The sequence below is a fragment of the Hyperoodon ampullatus genome (assembly GCF_949752795.1).
Source record: "Hyperoodon ampullatus genome assembly, chromosome: 8".
Taxonomy (NCBI): domain Eukaryota; kingdom Metazoa; phylum Chordata; class Mammalia; order Artiodactyla; family Ziphiidae; genus Hyperoodon; species Hyperoodon ampullatus.
The window spans coordinates 90,685,417-90,699,402 of record NC_136921.1 but is presented as its reverse complement, the minus strand read 5'-3'; the positions used below and the strand labels follow the sequence as shown (position 1 = coordinate 90,699,402).

General features: G+C 51.3%; 1 protein-coding gene across 2 annotated transcripts; it reads right to left on the bottom strand.

Annotated features, from left to right (window-relative positions):
- Nucleotides 1-10,526: 10,526 nt before the first annotated feature.
- HOXD8 (homeobox D8) lies at nucleotides 10,527-11,755 on the bottom strand (the record flags this gene model as incomplete). 2 transcript variants are annotated; one of them, XM_079709916.1, is made up of 2 exons in its annotated part: nucleotides 10,527-10,822; nucleotides 11,206-11,755. In XM_079709916.1, the coding sequence occupies 2 exons, from the start codon at nucleotides 11,753-11,755 to the stop codon at nucleotides 10,527-10,529; spliced, it is 846 nt and encodes a 281-aa protein (XP_079566042.1). The 2 variants fall into 2 exon arrangements, with proteins under 2 accessions (XP_079566042.1, XP_079566043.1); XM_079709917.1 differs by having other exon boundaries at nucleotides 10,527-10,819.
- Between the last annotated feature and the right edge of the window lie 2,231 nt (nucleotides 11,756-13,986).

Genomic DNA, 13,986 nt, shown 5'->3' with positions numbered 1-13,986 from the left:
GTGAGTTAATGTATGTAAAGTAGTTAGAATAGTGCTGGGCATACAGTAGTGCTACGTAAGTAAAAATCCTCATAACAACATTTGAAGGTACTCTTATTATCCCTACTTTCTAAATGAGGAAACAAGCCCAGAGAATTTGCCCTACTTGCCTAAAGTCACACAGCAGGTAAGTGATAAAGATTTAAAAGAAGGCAGGTCTGTACCCAGAACCTACTCGCCTCTTTGAAAACATCTCCAAGTTAGCAAGGGATCAATGTGTCCTTCCCTATATGGGAGCAACTAGTCAGCTTATGGGGTAGTGACATTAGAAAACCTAATTAAGGAGGGAGCCCCCAAACCTAGGGGAATGGCTGTTGCTGAATGGTAGAGAGAACTTGGCCTCTGGAGACCAAAGAACCATAGAAGAAGCAGGAGAGACCCTTGACCAGTACTCAAACATAAGCATACATCCTAACTGCCATGGTGGAGAGTGTTTACAAACTGCAGGTTCTGGACATTCTGATTCAGTAAGTATGGCAAGAAACACAGGAACCTGCATTATAAACAAGAGGTTTGAACGCAGGCCTTCATTAAGAATCACTGCCCTAAAGTAGGGAAAGGAGGGAGACAAAAGACTGTGCTGCCAGGAGGCAACGAGGAACAGTGGGGTTGGATCCGAGCCAGTCGTTGAAGTTGGGTGTCACAGCTGATGCAATACCCCATGGAGCCCACCAAAGGCCTGAAATGGGCGCAATGGGGAAACAAGAGTGTATGGGTGGTGTGGAAAAGGGGAGAGAGGAGCATCTGCGTTGTTCTCAAGCCGCACAGTCAGTGGGATTCACCCGGGATCTCAGAGCCTCGAGGGAGTCCCAGGACGCAGGCCTTGTTCTAGGTGAGCCAGGGCGAGGCCTGTCAGCTTGAGGGAGGAGGGGCTGAACGCTCGGCTTTTCAAGTCTGCCAGTTCTAGGTACCAGGAATTACGGGAAAGGAAAGTGGCAAGAACAGCAGCCGAAATGAGGGGGCTGGTTGGGATTGGGCGCAGCTTGCCCCACCACCGGACCCTAACTCTTCCTGCTCTTAGGAGCCCAGCGCGCGAAAATCGCGCCCCCTCCGGGAAGGCAGAGGAACTGAGGTGGCCCGCCACCCCCGAACCTGCCTTCTGGCTCTCGGGACTCTGAGCTGCCTCTGCTCGGGAAGCCGCCCCTGGGTGTAGGCGCAGCACCGCCAACTCTCCGCGCAGGCGGAAAACACTTGGCGGAGGCGGGGGCGGGGGCGGGGGCGGGGGCGGAGGGGCGGGGTCACGTGTCCTCCCCTCCCCCAGCCGCTGGCGCCTGGGACATCTCCCGCGCCTCCGTAACCCACAGGACGCTTGTCCTACAGCGCCTCCTCCTGGACAAGGTGCCAGACAGCAGAGCAGGGGGACTGCGCCAGCCCCGGAAACCCGAGGCCCGGGCTTCTTCGCGCGGGCGGAGGTCTTCCCGCGCCAGAGGCTGCGAGCTGGTCCTCCAGTCCCCTGGGGCGGTCAGAAGGAGTTGAGAGGGCTCTGAGGCCGCCTCCCCCCGCAGCACTGACAACAAGCTCGCGGCCCAGGAGCGTGCATCCTCCATTAATTAGGCGAGCCCAGGCGGAAAAGCCCTCCAGTTTGTCCGTTTATTTATTTATTGTTTGACCGCTCTCTGCTGAGCCAGTGGTCCCCACAGAGCCCTCGAACGTGCTGCGCTGGCGTAACAAGATCTGGGAATGGTCCGGCTGAAGGATTGGCCTGAAGTTTGGCGGTTTGAACAGGCGCCAAGAGGAAAGGCCTTTTCCCAAAGCAGAAGCACCAGGCTGAAGAAAATCTATACACTTCCCCAAGGATCAGATACACACACACACACACACACATATATATCTTCTTTTAAGGTGTTAAAAAATGTATGTGTGAGTGCTTATTTTAACACCTTGAAAGAAGATTTGGTTTCCTTTTGGCCACTAGCTCGCATTTGCAGACTGTTTCTAAAGTACAGATTTAAATTGGGGTGGGGTGGTGAGTCAAGATGATTGAAAATAACGTAGTCAAGGGCAAGATGTTTGACTATATTTAGAATGAAGGCTGGAATAAAGGAAAGATGAGTGGCGAATCCTGAGGGAGGAGTTGGAGAGATCGGGTTATATCTTCCTGCTCCGAGTCCACTCGCCCCCTCCCCCCTTCCGTGCTTTGCTGGTTGGATCCCCAGGCTGGGCTATTTCATTGCACATGCGCCGGACGCTGGGCAAGCGGGCAAGGCAGGCTCTTCGGGGCACTGAGCTGTGCGGTAGCTGTGCGCAGTGCTGGGCGGTGTGAGGCACCGCGCACTGCTTCTGCGCCTACCTCCAGAAGCGCCTGGACGCCCCATCTTAGAGAGGCAGGAAACATACTTTTTCAGGAAAACCTGTGTTAAAAGCCTCAAACGTCTTTTCTGATCTGCAAGCCCTGTTGCGCCAAACCAACAAAATCGCCATGTTGCCGGTGAACCCTCTCAAGGTTTTCGTTTGGATCAGCAGTTTCACATCTAATGCATGCCTTCTCCCAAGTCGTTAATCAAGGCGGGGTGGGGGAGAACCACCTTACGTTCAGAGAGCACAACTTCTCCCTCAGTCTGCACAACTATGAAGTCTAAGGGACCAGTTCCTAGAAAGAGGGTATCTATTCACACCAATTCCGGAAAAGTGGCCCTAAATTGGACTTAAATCGGAATTCCGAGTTCTTGGTGGCTTCTCCCGAGCTTCCGGTGCCCCCGCGTGCCCTGCCCGGCGGCCGCACTGCGGCAAGGCCGTAAATACCTCTAACAGCTGCCTGCCAGTCCAGAGTGAAATACTGTCTTTGTTCCTTCCCCTGCTTCTCGAGCTCGGAAAACAGAATTCTGGTGAAATATATTTATTTGGAGGAGCATCTGACAGGAAAATACGTTTGGTTTTCAGCCCTGGTGCTTGACCACATTTATAACAACGAGCTTTTTTCTGGTCCTCCCGGAGAGCACAAGCCCAGCTCACTGCCTGACCTTAGACACTGAGGCCCGGACGTGCCACCGGCTCCCTGATGTACAAAGGGATAGAGGTTCGGCCCAAGGACGCTGAGAGTTACACTCCCCCACTTGTGAGGTCCTAGGGTCCAAGTGTTCTTTTTTAATTTCGTTTAATTTTTTAAAAATTGGGTTAACCGGGACAGTGGGGGCATTTCTGGCAGTGGCAAAAGCGTTAACTAGTCTCCTCTTGGACTAAATGGCCTGCGTTCAAATGTGATTTGCAGATTATTTATTCCCTTAGATGCAATTGACCATTTAAGCTCTTAATGCAATTGACCATTTAAACTCTTAATGCTACTATGGGACTTACAAAGAGCCCCCTAGTCCTCCATATCTGCCCATGACGTCACCCTCTGCTGCGTAATCGGACCTGCAGCCCGCCCAGGTTCTCAGTCACTTGGGCGCGTTCAGCCATCGAACCCAGGGAAAGGCGACTGAAGCTCTGAACACAAGGGCTTGGCCATCGTGGCCACAACTCATCCCCACCCCCACTGAGCTTTCAGGCAACCTAGGGGCTCCTTAGGCTCTGGAGTTGCCAGGGGAGGGCCTTGTGAGCCCCTGACCAGGGCCCTGCTTTTCAGTAGGTAATGCTCTAAACCAATATGAAAGAAGATCTCAGCAGTACCGTAATAGAGAAATATTCACAAAATACAGACGTTCCAGATTTAAAAATCACTCTGAGTTTCTAATTTGTTAGTGATCATAGGGATCCACAACAATTCTGCTAGACGTCAACTGGCCACTAATCGTGGCCCTCCATTTTGAAACTCGCATGATTCCATCGTTAATTACTAAAAATACCTTTCTACAAAGATGTCATTTATTGTTCAGAAATGCTTTTACGGCCAACACGGTTACACTGGAATATTTGGGAGAACATTAAAATGTTAGGGTTTTCCTCTGGGTGCTTGAAAAAACGATACTCCGCCGCGCGCAGGTCAACCTCATGAGCAATGCGGCAGATTGTCCCCAAGGTTTTAATATTTCACAACGTGTCCACGAGAGAATAGGCAATAGGATTTGAGAACTGCAGCCTCAATTGCCGTTCAAAATCCGTGGGAGAAAATAGCATTTTTTTCTGCAAATAATTTTCTTTCGACTCATATTTTGGTCCAGTAATTTTGAAGTAGAGTTGGAAATGTTGCTATATAATATTCATTCGTAGGCAACACACACACACACACACCACGACAGTACATTTAGAGAGCAAAATATCTACTCTTTTCCCCAATCCGGCAAATAAGAAACACACGCGATGTCTGAACTTAGACATGCTTCGAATTTCTGAAATGTCTCTTGGTTTTTCCCCAAGACCTGCACCAGATTTTCTGATACTACTACCTCTCAAAACATGCATCCATTTTGTGGCATAGAATAATCCAAATTCACCTGACAGATTATTAGATGTGTGAGGAACCTTTCTTGAATTGTTACAAAAATTATCTAAGAACTAGAGAAGCAGTTAATATTTAAAATTCCATCTCATATACAAGGCCCAATAAACCATAAACCCTAGAAATTAGCATCACTCATCAAAGCCTAGATTATCAAACCAAGCACATCCTGATACACAGAATCCACCCCACCCACAAGCTGCAACCCTCAAAACACACCTGTTAGCCTCCCAGGTACCTCTGACCACAGACAAACCGCAAAACACTGCTCTGTACTACAGAGTGCCTTTAGTGACCCCCAGCAAAGCTGACACATCCAGGAACCATCTGCACACTCTTCACAGGGTGGGGATCGAGGGGCTCTCCATCTATGCCGCTATCCACCTCCCAGAGGAAATAGGGCTTCCCTTCGACTTCTGAGCTCAGCCGGACCCCACCCGGGGCCCCAGGGGACGCCCGCTCAGAGATAGAGTGATCTGGGGCAGGGGGCGCAGGCAGCCACTCCCAGGTCCCGGGGAAGGGGAGGGGGTCGGGCAGGGATCTCCGAACTGCCCAAACGGGTGGGCGCCTCGAGCTTCTCGGTGGCAGCGCTGGGGGCGCGGGGAGGGGACGGCTCTTACCGGAGGTGCCGAGCTGGAGGCGGCGGTCGGCCGGGGCGGCTGCTGTAATCCACTAGGCGCTGCCGGGCTACGCGCGCTCTGCGCGGCAGGGACCCGCTCATGTTAGAGAAGGAGCCGCGTCGGAACCGCGCGGCTCGGTCACCCAGAGCAGGCCGGCTGCTCCCGGCGGGCGGTGTCGGCGCCGGCCGGGGCCTCGGCGCCCCGGATTCCTTCCGGGCTCTCCCGCCCGCCGGGCTCCCCCATCGGCTCCGGGGGCGGCAGCGGCGCGGCCGGGGCGAAGGGGCGGCGGGGCCAAGTTGGGCGCCGGGCGGGAGCCGAGACCGCCGCGGACCCCGCAATCCCGCAGCCGGCGACTGGAGCCCACCTCTGCGGAGACAAAGGTTAGAAAAAGAGGGGGTGAGGCTCTAGGAAGGCAGAATGCGGGGGAAAATTCGCCTGGGAAATCAGGAAAAAGGCCGTGAAGGCGAGCGGAGCCTGCACATGACCAGCCGCAGCCAATGACGACCGCAAATAGGTCATAAAAAGGTCTATTACCAAGTTGTAAATTTTCTTCAAACAAAAAGGAATTTACTGCAATTCCTTGCGGATTTTGCACATACAGCTCGCAAGCGCCATGTTTTTTCCTCTTTCTCTCTCCTCTTCCCTCTTCTCTGTTTTTCTCCTCTCCTTCCTCCCGCTTCTCCTCCTCCTCTTCCTCCCTCCCTCCCTCCCTCCTCTCCTCTTTCTTCCTCCACGTCCCTCTCTACTGCTCTCTCTGCCTTTCTTGCCTTCACGGTTCCTTTTTCTAGGAATTCTTTTCCTTTTATTTTTTCTTTTGGTGGTTTGGCTTGAAACCTCTGCTCATTGGGCGCTGTGTTACAGGGAGAATGAGTGCGGTGTACTGCCCCCCGCGCTCGCTTGGGGAGGTGATCCTGGCGGTCACCCCTCCAACTCTCCCCTCACTTGGCTTCCCCTCCCCTTACCTCACCAAAAGGCCGCTCTGAAAGAGCAGACAAGCACTTTCGGTTTTTGCCCCTCTCATCTCCAGGCAAGCCAGCCCGTCTGACCTTGCGCAGAAAACCTGGGCTCTGCAGGCCAAGAAAATGTGCTCTCCCCCCACCAACCCTCTCCTACATAAGTTGGGGTCCCTCCCATTTCTTCCAGTTTCTGCGGTAGGAGAATTGCCAACCAGCTCAAAGGCTGGAAATGGTTTTATGTACTTGTCAACTCCAAAATAATAGTTTGAACTCCCAATGCCTATCCTTTTCCTCCGCATAAACATCCTCCTGAACAGTCCTGGGTTAGAGAAGAGGCAATCTTTTTGGATTCCCTCTGAAACCCCTTGTTTAAGTCTCCCCTAAGTGCAATTCTCATTTATATGGAATTAATTGTAGCCCCTCTTCCCTTGCCCCCCAAATGTTTGTCCACTGACAAGCCTGGTCAATGCAACACTGAAGAGGAGAGGGGCTCCATTTGTTTAGGAAAAAAGCAACTCCCCGGTTTCAGGCTTGAAAAAAAATAGTCCTCCTTCTTCAAAGGCAGGAGTCACATTCCCTTTGCACTTCTCATGGAAGCTGCCCCAGTGAACCCCAGCTGAAAGTAAATGTCCTTGGCTGGCTCCCCTCATCATTAATGCATGGGCATGGCCATCAGGCTTTAGAACCTGCCTGTTAAGAGGTAACCTCTCACCCCCCATCCTTTCAAGGACACTGTCTTTGGATTTCTAGTAATAAACATTTGCATTGGATGTCTATTTGAAAGTTCTCTATTAACATTCTCACACCCAGTAAGTACCTAAGTGGACATGGACTTAAGCAGGAAGTGCGCAGCACCCTCTGGAGCAGGCCATTTGTATCCCTTGAAAAAGCTCCGATGACCTTGGATGTTTTTGATTAAAGTACTTCTGTTGTCACGTGTCAGCAGAAGTCATATTCTTTCTAGAAAAAGTCAGTGGGCTCCAACTTTTCTGGAGGTAACCATAGCTGCAGCCAGGGTCCATTAAAATGTTTTCTCTCTTCCCCTGTTCACCACCAGATGCTCGAGGATTCAGCAAACACTGGGGAAGCAGAGGACAGAGTTTGGTCGTGAAATAGCAACACCTTCTGCACTGAAGAATAATTAAACAATATTTTTAATTATACAGGAAAATCAAGCACGTTGTTGGACCCTCCCAAGCTAGAGCACTTTACACTGGTCTGTACATGTGGAACTGAACAGAGCTTGTTCAATTCTGAAATATTCTGAGAAATTACTTCAATTGTCAATTTTCCTCTACCCAAATAAAGGCAGAGCTTTATGACCCTCCTTTTCAGCTGGGGGAAGGAGGTCTGGGAAAAGACTCCGCATTTTTGAAAAAGCAGCCATATTTTGCACTTCTCCCCCCTGTGCAGCCTGTAAGCCATGTGCTGGGCTCTGTGGAATCTCACAAAATGGGAGCCCCTGAACTGACTTTTCTCTAGGAACCATTGAGACCCACACCCTCTTTTGTGTGTTTCTGGCCCACGCAAACAGAGAACCTAAATCACTTCGGACTCTTGGTTTTCTCATCCAGTGTTAACATTGGAGGGTCCGATTTTTCGGTAAACGGTTTACAAACCTCTCTAAGCAGACTCTCTAAGCAGTCCAGAGCACCAGAGTGTCGGCTGTTTGCAAAGGGTTCTCTGAAGGTTTATGCAAATTACTGCAGCAAAAATGCTGGTTTGCTTATTGCCGCAAACCCTCGGATGTTTTCAGATTTGAGCCAATTAGAAGGGCATCTTCTGCACTCGTCATTGCGAGTTGTCTGCATGAAACACTGTGATGGGGGTTTCTAGCCACTGTAAGAAAGAAGGTGGTGAGTGTGTGTGATCTGTAATTCCACAAGCTCTTTATTTGGAGACAAATCTATGCTTTTCCTAGCTACAAAAGGAAGCATATATACCTACATTCATTACCAACACTTTCTACACATGACTAATCTACCTATATGTACAAATACACCAAATATATACCAAAAATACCAAATTTGTAAATGTACAAATACTCTCAAATGTACTAATTATTACAACAGCCTTTTTCTGTACATGAGCTACGAGTTTACCATGGGTTAGGGGGCCGATGGGGCCAGAAGGTACAACACTTTCAGAGTAGCACAAAATGGAGAGGAAATAAGAACATTTTTACCTCCCTTCCTTCACTGATTTCCACATATATCCATGCACCAGGTCCCACACCATACAGAAAATCTTGCCCATATCAATGGCTCTAAAAATGATTTTGGGGGAGCATTGTTGTGTAGGAGAGAGCGAATTTTGCTAATAGAGGAGTCTCTGAAATGGAGGGCAGCTGGAGCTCAGCCAGCACCAGTCTCTAGCCAGCTTACTCCCACCCTCTCCCCAGCCAGGCTGTTCCCTAGCCATGCTTTCAGGCACTTGGTATACTTGCTCTAAACCAGTCAACAGCAGAGTCTCAGGCAACACACAGAGCAAAATGTTTCCAAATGCAGCATGCACGTTTGCAGCTGTCTCCTCTCGTGCACCACCCTTGATTTAAAATTGTCTTTCCTGGCTCAGGTCAGCGAATGCCACAGCCACGGCCTCTTCCCTGGATAGAAAGCCAGGTGGTGCTTTGCCTCTTGCCGAACCAGTGCCAACATCTCCGTGGTCCTTGAAACAGCAGGCAAACAGCTCACCAACGCCTGAGGGGGTGATACAGGCCTAAAACTATAGGATTCCAGTTTCTTACCTGTGCAATAAAAGCCACTCTGGAAATTAAAATGTACCTCTTTAAAAATATACAGCCATCTAGAAAAAGAAGAGAATTCTTCAATGCCTACCTGATGAAGGTGCTTTCCCTCTTGGGGGGAGGAATGTTAGTTTACTTGAATTTCTCCTCTTCCCTCCCGCCGCTCTTCCCCCTCCTCTTCCCTCATAAAATGGCAGCTGTAGGAGCAGCCTCAAATAGAAAATGGGTATCTTGTTAATAACAGATCCCAAACCCCAGCATCAGCGCCAGCTCAGTGGAATAAGCCGTGGTGTAACCTGGACTCTGGGTTGTTCCCCACTGGACCTATGACTCCAGTCCTTTGCGAAGTTCAAAGCTTTCCAAGTATCTTATCAAGGTTATTTAGAGCAAGATGAAGCTGGGATAGCCTAGCCAGCCCTCTCTAGAATGAAAGAGAGGCCCCCCTCCTTGCACTGATTTATTTATTTTTACAGCAAGGGTACACATACCCCCCCCCGTTTTAAAAAATCAAATAGACGCTTTAGCAGGATGTTGCCTTCACGTGAGCCCAGGCAATTGTTCCTGACTCAGGAAAAGGGTTATTGACGGCGCTCAAAGACACTAGCTCTAGAAAAAGATTCATTTCTTTTATTAAGGAGCTAGCTATGTTCTGCAGCGGTTGTTTACACTCGGATTTTTCTGCGTTTGCTCTCAAGGATTGTTTCAAATAGGTGAGGCCAACCTGGAGAACAGCAGAGGACGTACCAACCGACATCTGAGACATGCACAGCAAGTTGGCTCACAATGGGCGTGCAAACAGAGCGAAGGGAATACAAATAAATATGGCACCTCCTCAAAAAAACAGAATCACAGCGGTGGCCACAGCACAGAGACCTAGCAATTTCAGGCAATACCAAGCACAGTTCAAAACGAAAGCAAGTTCAGAAACGAGAGGCGTTCCACAAGGCGACTTGCCAAAGTAAAAAGTATATGAGTGAAAATGTTATAATTGGCTTTTCAAGTATTCATTCACTCTAGATGATTAAATTGCCATAATTTGTATAAACTATAGAAAAATGATTAAATGTCAACTTTGACATTGTCCTGAAACTTCTGTCACTGGCCCAACATTTTCCCCAAGTTTAAGGCAGCTGCAGAGCCAGGACTACACACTACACTCTTCAGCTAACATGTGCTTTTTGAATATTTGGCCCAGACTTTTTCCCAGAGATATTACATTTACAAAATACTCAAAGAAACCTTTTAGGAGTAAACAAAAGGCACCCGAACCATTCATTATAAAAGTAGAAAGAAAAAATATAAATAATACATTTTAATCAAATAATATAAAGTAAATATTCTGCAGGCATAATTTTTTTTAAAAAATTAATAGACTTCTTTTAATTTACTCACCATAAAGAAAAGATTTAAAATGTTCAAGTGCACTTGTTTGATTAATAAAGCATTTTATAGTCAATTATTTAGTGCTAAACATTAGGAAGTTTACGTTGTTGAGGCAAAATCACCAGCTCAGCCATTAAAAACTACCATTATAAAAATATAGCTACAAGGTCAGTATCAAATTACTCTTACATAGGACAGCTCAAGGGCTGTTTCTGTACGACACTAGAAACTTTTTTTAAAAAACACCCAAATCCCTCTCAAAGCGCAGAAACCTCAAGAGCAGTGACATGAAGGTAGCTTGAAATACAGGTAAAGTCCTTTCCAACAAAGAAAATAGGTGGTGTTCACCAGAATATGCTGATCATTAGTTTCAATAATCTGCGGTAAAATTTTAAAGGTGGAAGTTAATTTGTCGGGCCTTCGGCTCGGTCTTCCTCCAGCTCTTGGGCTTCCTTTTTGGTTTCCCCATCCTTCACCTCCTGTCGGGAAACCGGGAATTTGTCCTTGTTGTTCTCCTTTTTCCATTTCATTCTCCTGTTCTGGAACCAGATTTTTACCTGTCTCTCGGTGAGGGCCAAGGCGTGGGAAACCTCGATTCTTCTCTTCCTGGTCAGATAAGGGTTAAAAAGGAATTCCTTTTCCAGCTCAAGGGTTTGGAATCGACTGTAGGTTTGTCTTCCTCTTCGTCTACCAGGAGCTGCTGATTAAAACAAACAGAAAAAAAAAAGGAAAATAAATGTTTAAAAAATGTAATGGTGCCTCTGCAGGTTGCTGAAGGATTCTGGAACGGGTCTAAGGGGTGAAATATACACAACTCTCCTTAGGTCTGATACATATATAGGATGGGCAGTCAAGAGGGGCAGAGAAAACGTCTTCACAATCATTCTGTCCCCATCATCTTTAAATGGTTTCCACTTAAAAAAAAAAGTTTATCTTACTTTATAAGAGTCACTGTAAGCTACACAAAAAGGAAAAGGAGAGGGAGAGGAAAAGGGAGTTTTAAAGCTACAACGTGAGATGAAAGCAGATTTCTCCCCCTCTCCCCGCTTAAAAAAAAAAAAAAAAAAAAAAAAGCATCCCAACCTTGTGGTCTCATCCAGGGAAACATTTGAGAAGGAGACGAGCTCTGATTTAAGTGGTCTGGGTCCTCGCCAATATTACCACTGGACGATTTACAGTCAGGATATTGTACCAGCTCGGCCTCTTGCTGGGTCGTAAAAATCGGCTGTCTCTGTAAGTTATCGTATCCGTAAAACTTCGCGGGCTCCCGGTGACAGGCAATCCCGCCGCAGGGGGGAGGCGGCGGCGGCGGAGGGGGGGCGGCCTGGTAGGCTGCGGCCGGGCTGCCCCCTCCGGGGTGGAAGTACTCCTGGCCGGGACCGGGACCGGGGCCGCCCCCACCACCGCAAGCCGGCCCGGCAGGCGGCGGCGACGGGTGCGGGTGCGCGTGCGCCTGCGGGGGCGCGTGCGGGAAGCCGGCGGCGCTGTTGCCATAGAGCTGCAAGGCGGCGGCGGCGGCGGCGTGGCGGCCGCCGACCTCTGGCGCGAAGTGACAGTCGTAGTAAGTGGGATTGATGGCCTCGCCGGCCGCCTTGTACTTGGAGTACAGCGGGTTCACGAAGTACGAGCTCATCGGGGCGGCGGCGGCCGGGGGCCGAGGAAGGGCGGCCCCGGGCGGGCGGGCGGCGCGGAGCAGACAGGGAACGCGCCTCAGCGCGACCGCACTGCCGCGGGGGCCTCTGGGGCGGCTGCTGGCGCCGCTGGGGCCGCCGGGCTACGTTGCTGCTGCCGCCCGCCCGCCCTCGCGTCGCCTCTGAGGCCGGGTAGCCGCGGGCACTCGGCTACCGGGCGCTCATGCTCCGCTCTCGCGCCCGCCGCCTCTACCTCGCGCCGCCTCCCTGGCGGGTCGCGGGGCCTCACCCAGCCCCCGCGTTCCACCGCCCGCCCGGCCTCTCCCGGCGCGCGCCGGCTCGGCCTCAGTAAAATCGCCGACGCCCCGGGTGACCTGCCCCGCTGCCTCCACTGTTTCCTCTCAAGCACCAGGCGGCCCTGCAGGAGCGCACCGGACAAGAAAAAAAAGTACGCCCGGCCCACGGGGACACTCTTTGGCTTCGGTTTACAAACCCCCGCTCTGGAGGGAAAAGGAAAAAAACACCCTCTGCCCACCGCCACCTCTCACCTCGCCCCCCCCCGCAGCCCCCTCCCACCGCTCTCGCCGCCGCTGCCGAGGCTGCCACCCCGGTGCGCCCCGGCGAGGCATTTTCGCACCAAGCCACTGCGCAGAGACGGAGCGAGATGGACGCGAGATAACCGCGCGGAGGGATCCGCGCGGAGGCGACACTGCTGCACACGGTGGACGCCTCACAGTGGCTGGGAGATGCCTCCGCCGGCCTTAAAGGGGGCCCATAAAGCCGCACTGCCAAGGGCTCGCCGTGCCCCCGGGGGCCGAGGGAATGCGGGCCACGGCCGGCGGGGCGGGGGCGCAGCAGAGCCTTACACTTGGCGGGGAGGGAGGCAGGGAGGACACTCCCAGGAGGCTGTGGAGCAAATGACTCCCTCCCCGGGCCCCTGGAGCAGCCCCTCGGAGGCTGGCTGTGGCTTTTGCGCCTTTGGACACGCGGGCGCAGCCCAGGGAACGAGGGCAAGCCGTGTAGAAGATCCGGACCGAACATTTGCGTTAGGTCCTATCCAAGTAATTTGATTAGAGGCCACAAGGGTGACCCCAATACCTTGCATTATCAAAGCGAATCTAAGCCCTTCTTTTCCAGCCGAGCGGGCCTTGTGGAAATGAGATGTACATTTACCCTTGAAGCACTGCACGCCTGGCTGAGGCTCCCAGGTTAATTGATATTTAATGGAAATCATGCCCATGAATATAGTTTCCATCATTTCACCCTCGATAGACGTCAGTACCAGGCGCAGGGGGGAGGCTGAAGAATGTGGCGGGGCGGGCGGGGGGAAACATTAGCATTGCTGAGGGAGTAAATAGAAAAGCGGACAGAAATGTTCCAAGGCGGGAAGGGAGGACTCACGCTGGGGTGGGTGGTATTTCCTCGGGCAAGACGCACGACTCCCGGGTCTCAGCCCCTGCGCGGAGCGGACCAGGGCAGGCCGTGGCCCCGGGCGGAGCACGGGGGACCGACGCCCGCGAGTCCCCCCTAGGAGCCTCCGGGCCGGCTTTCGGATCGCGCCGGTTCCAAGCAGCTGCAGGCGGCGCGCGTCTTCTGACGATTCTAGTTCATCCAACAAGCCGATGAAGTTACCGCCGAGAGCGGGTGCCGGGCTCAGCTTTAAAAGTTACCGATTTTTCCAAAAGAAAAAAAAAATAGAAACTCGTTCTAGCTTATGAGCGAGGAGGAAGAGGACCGTCCCGTGTCATGTGGGGAAATCGCGTGTGAATCGGCAAAATATTCTGATTTTAGAAACTCGCTTTGAAGCCGCTTGGCGTTACACCACCGTTCGCTTTCTCTTCCCCACATCTCCCACTCCCCCCTCCCGTTTTCATGTCCAATAAATGTAATAGGTCTCTACATTTGAGTGCGTTTTCCTTTGCCTATTCTGCCTTTTTCGTGGGTTCTTTGGGTGACCCTTTTCCTTGGGATGATCCATTGTTGTTGAGGGCGCCAGGCCCACCGGCCTTGGGAACCGACCTCAGAAACACTCCCGAGCCCACCGAGGAAGCTCCAGCTAAAGCTAAAACACACCTCCCCGTCTTTTCACGCCAAATGCGAACGTCTAAAACCCCCAGACGGCTCCCAAAGGTGCAGCAGGCGAGTGATTTCAACTACCCCTCTCTCCTTGTGGGTTGGCCCAGCTTGTGAGTGAGCTCCTGAGGTCAGTCCGAGTGGACTGAATATCATATTT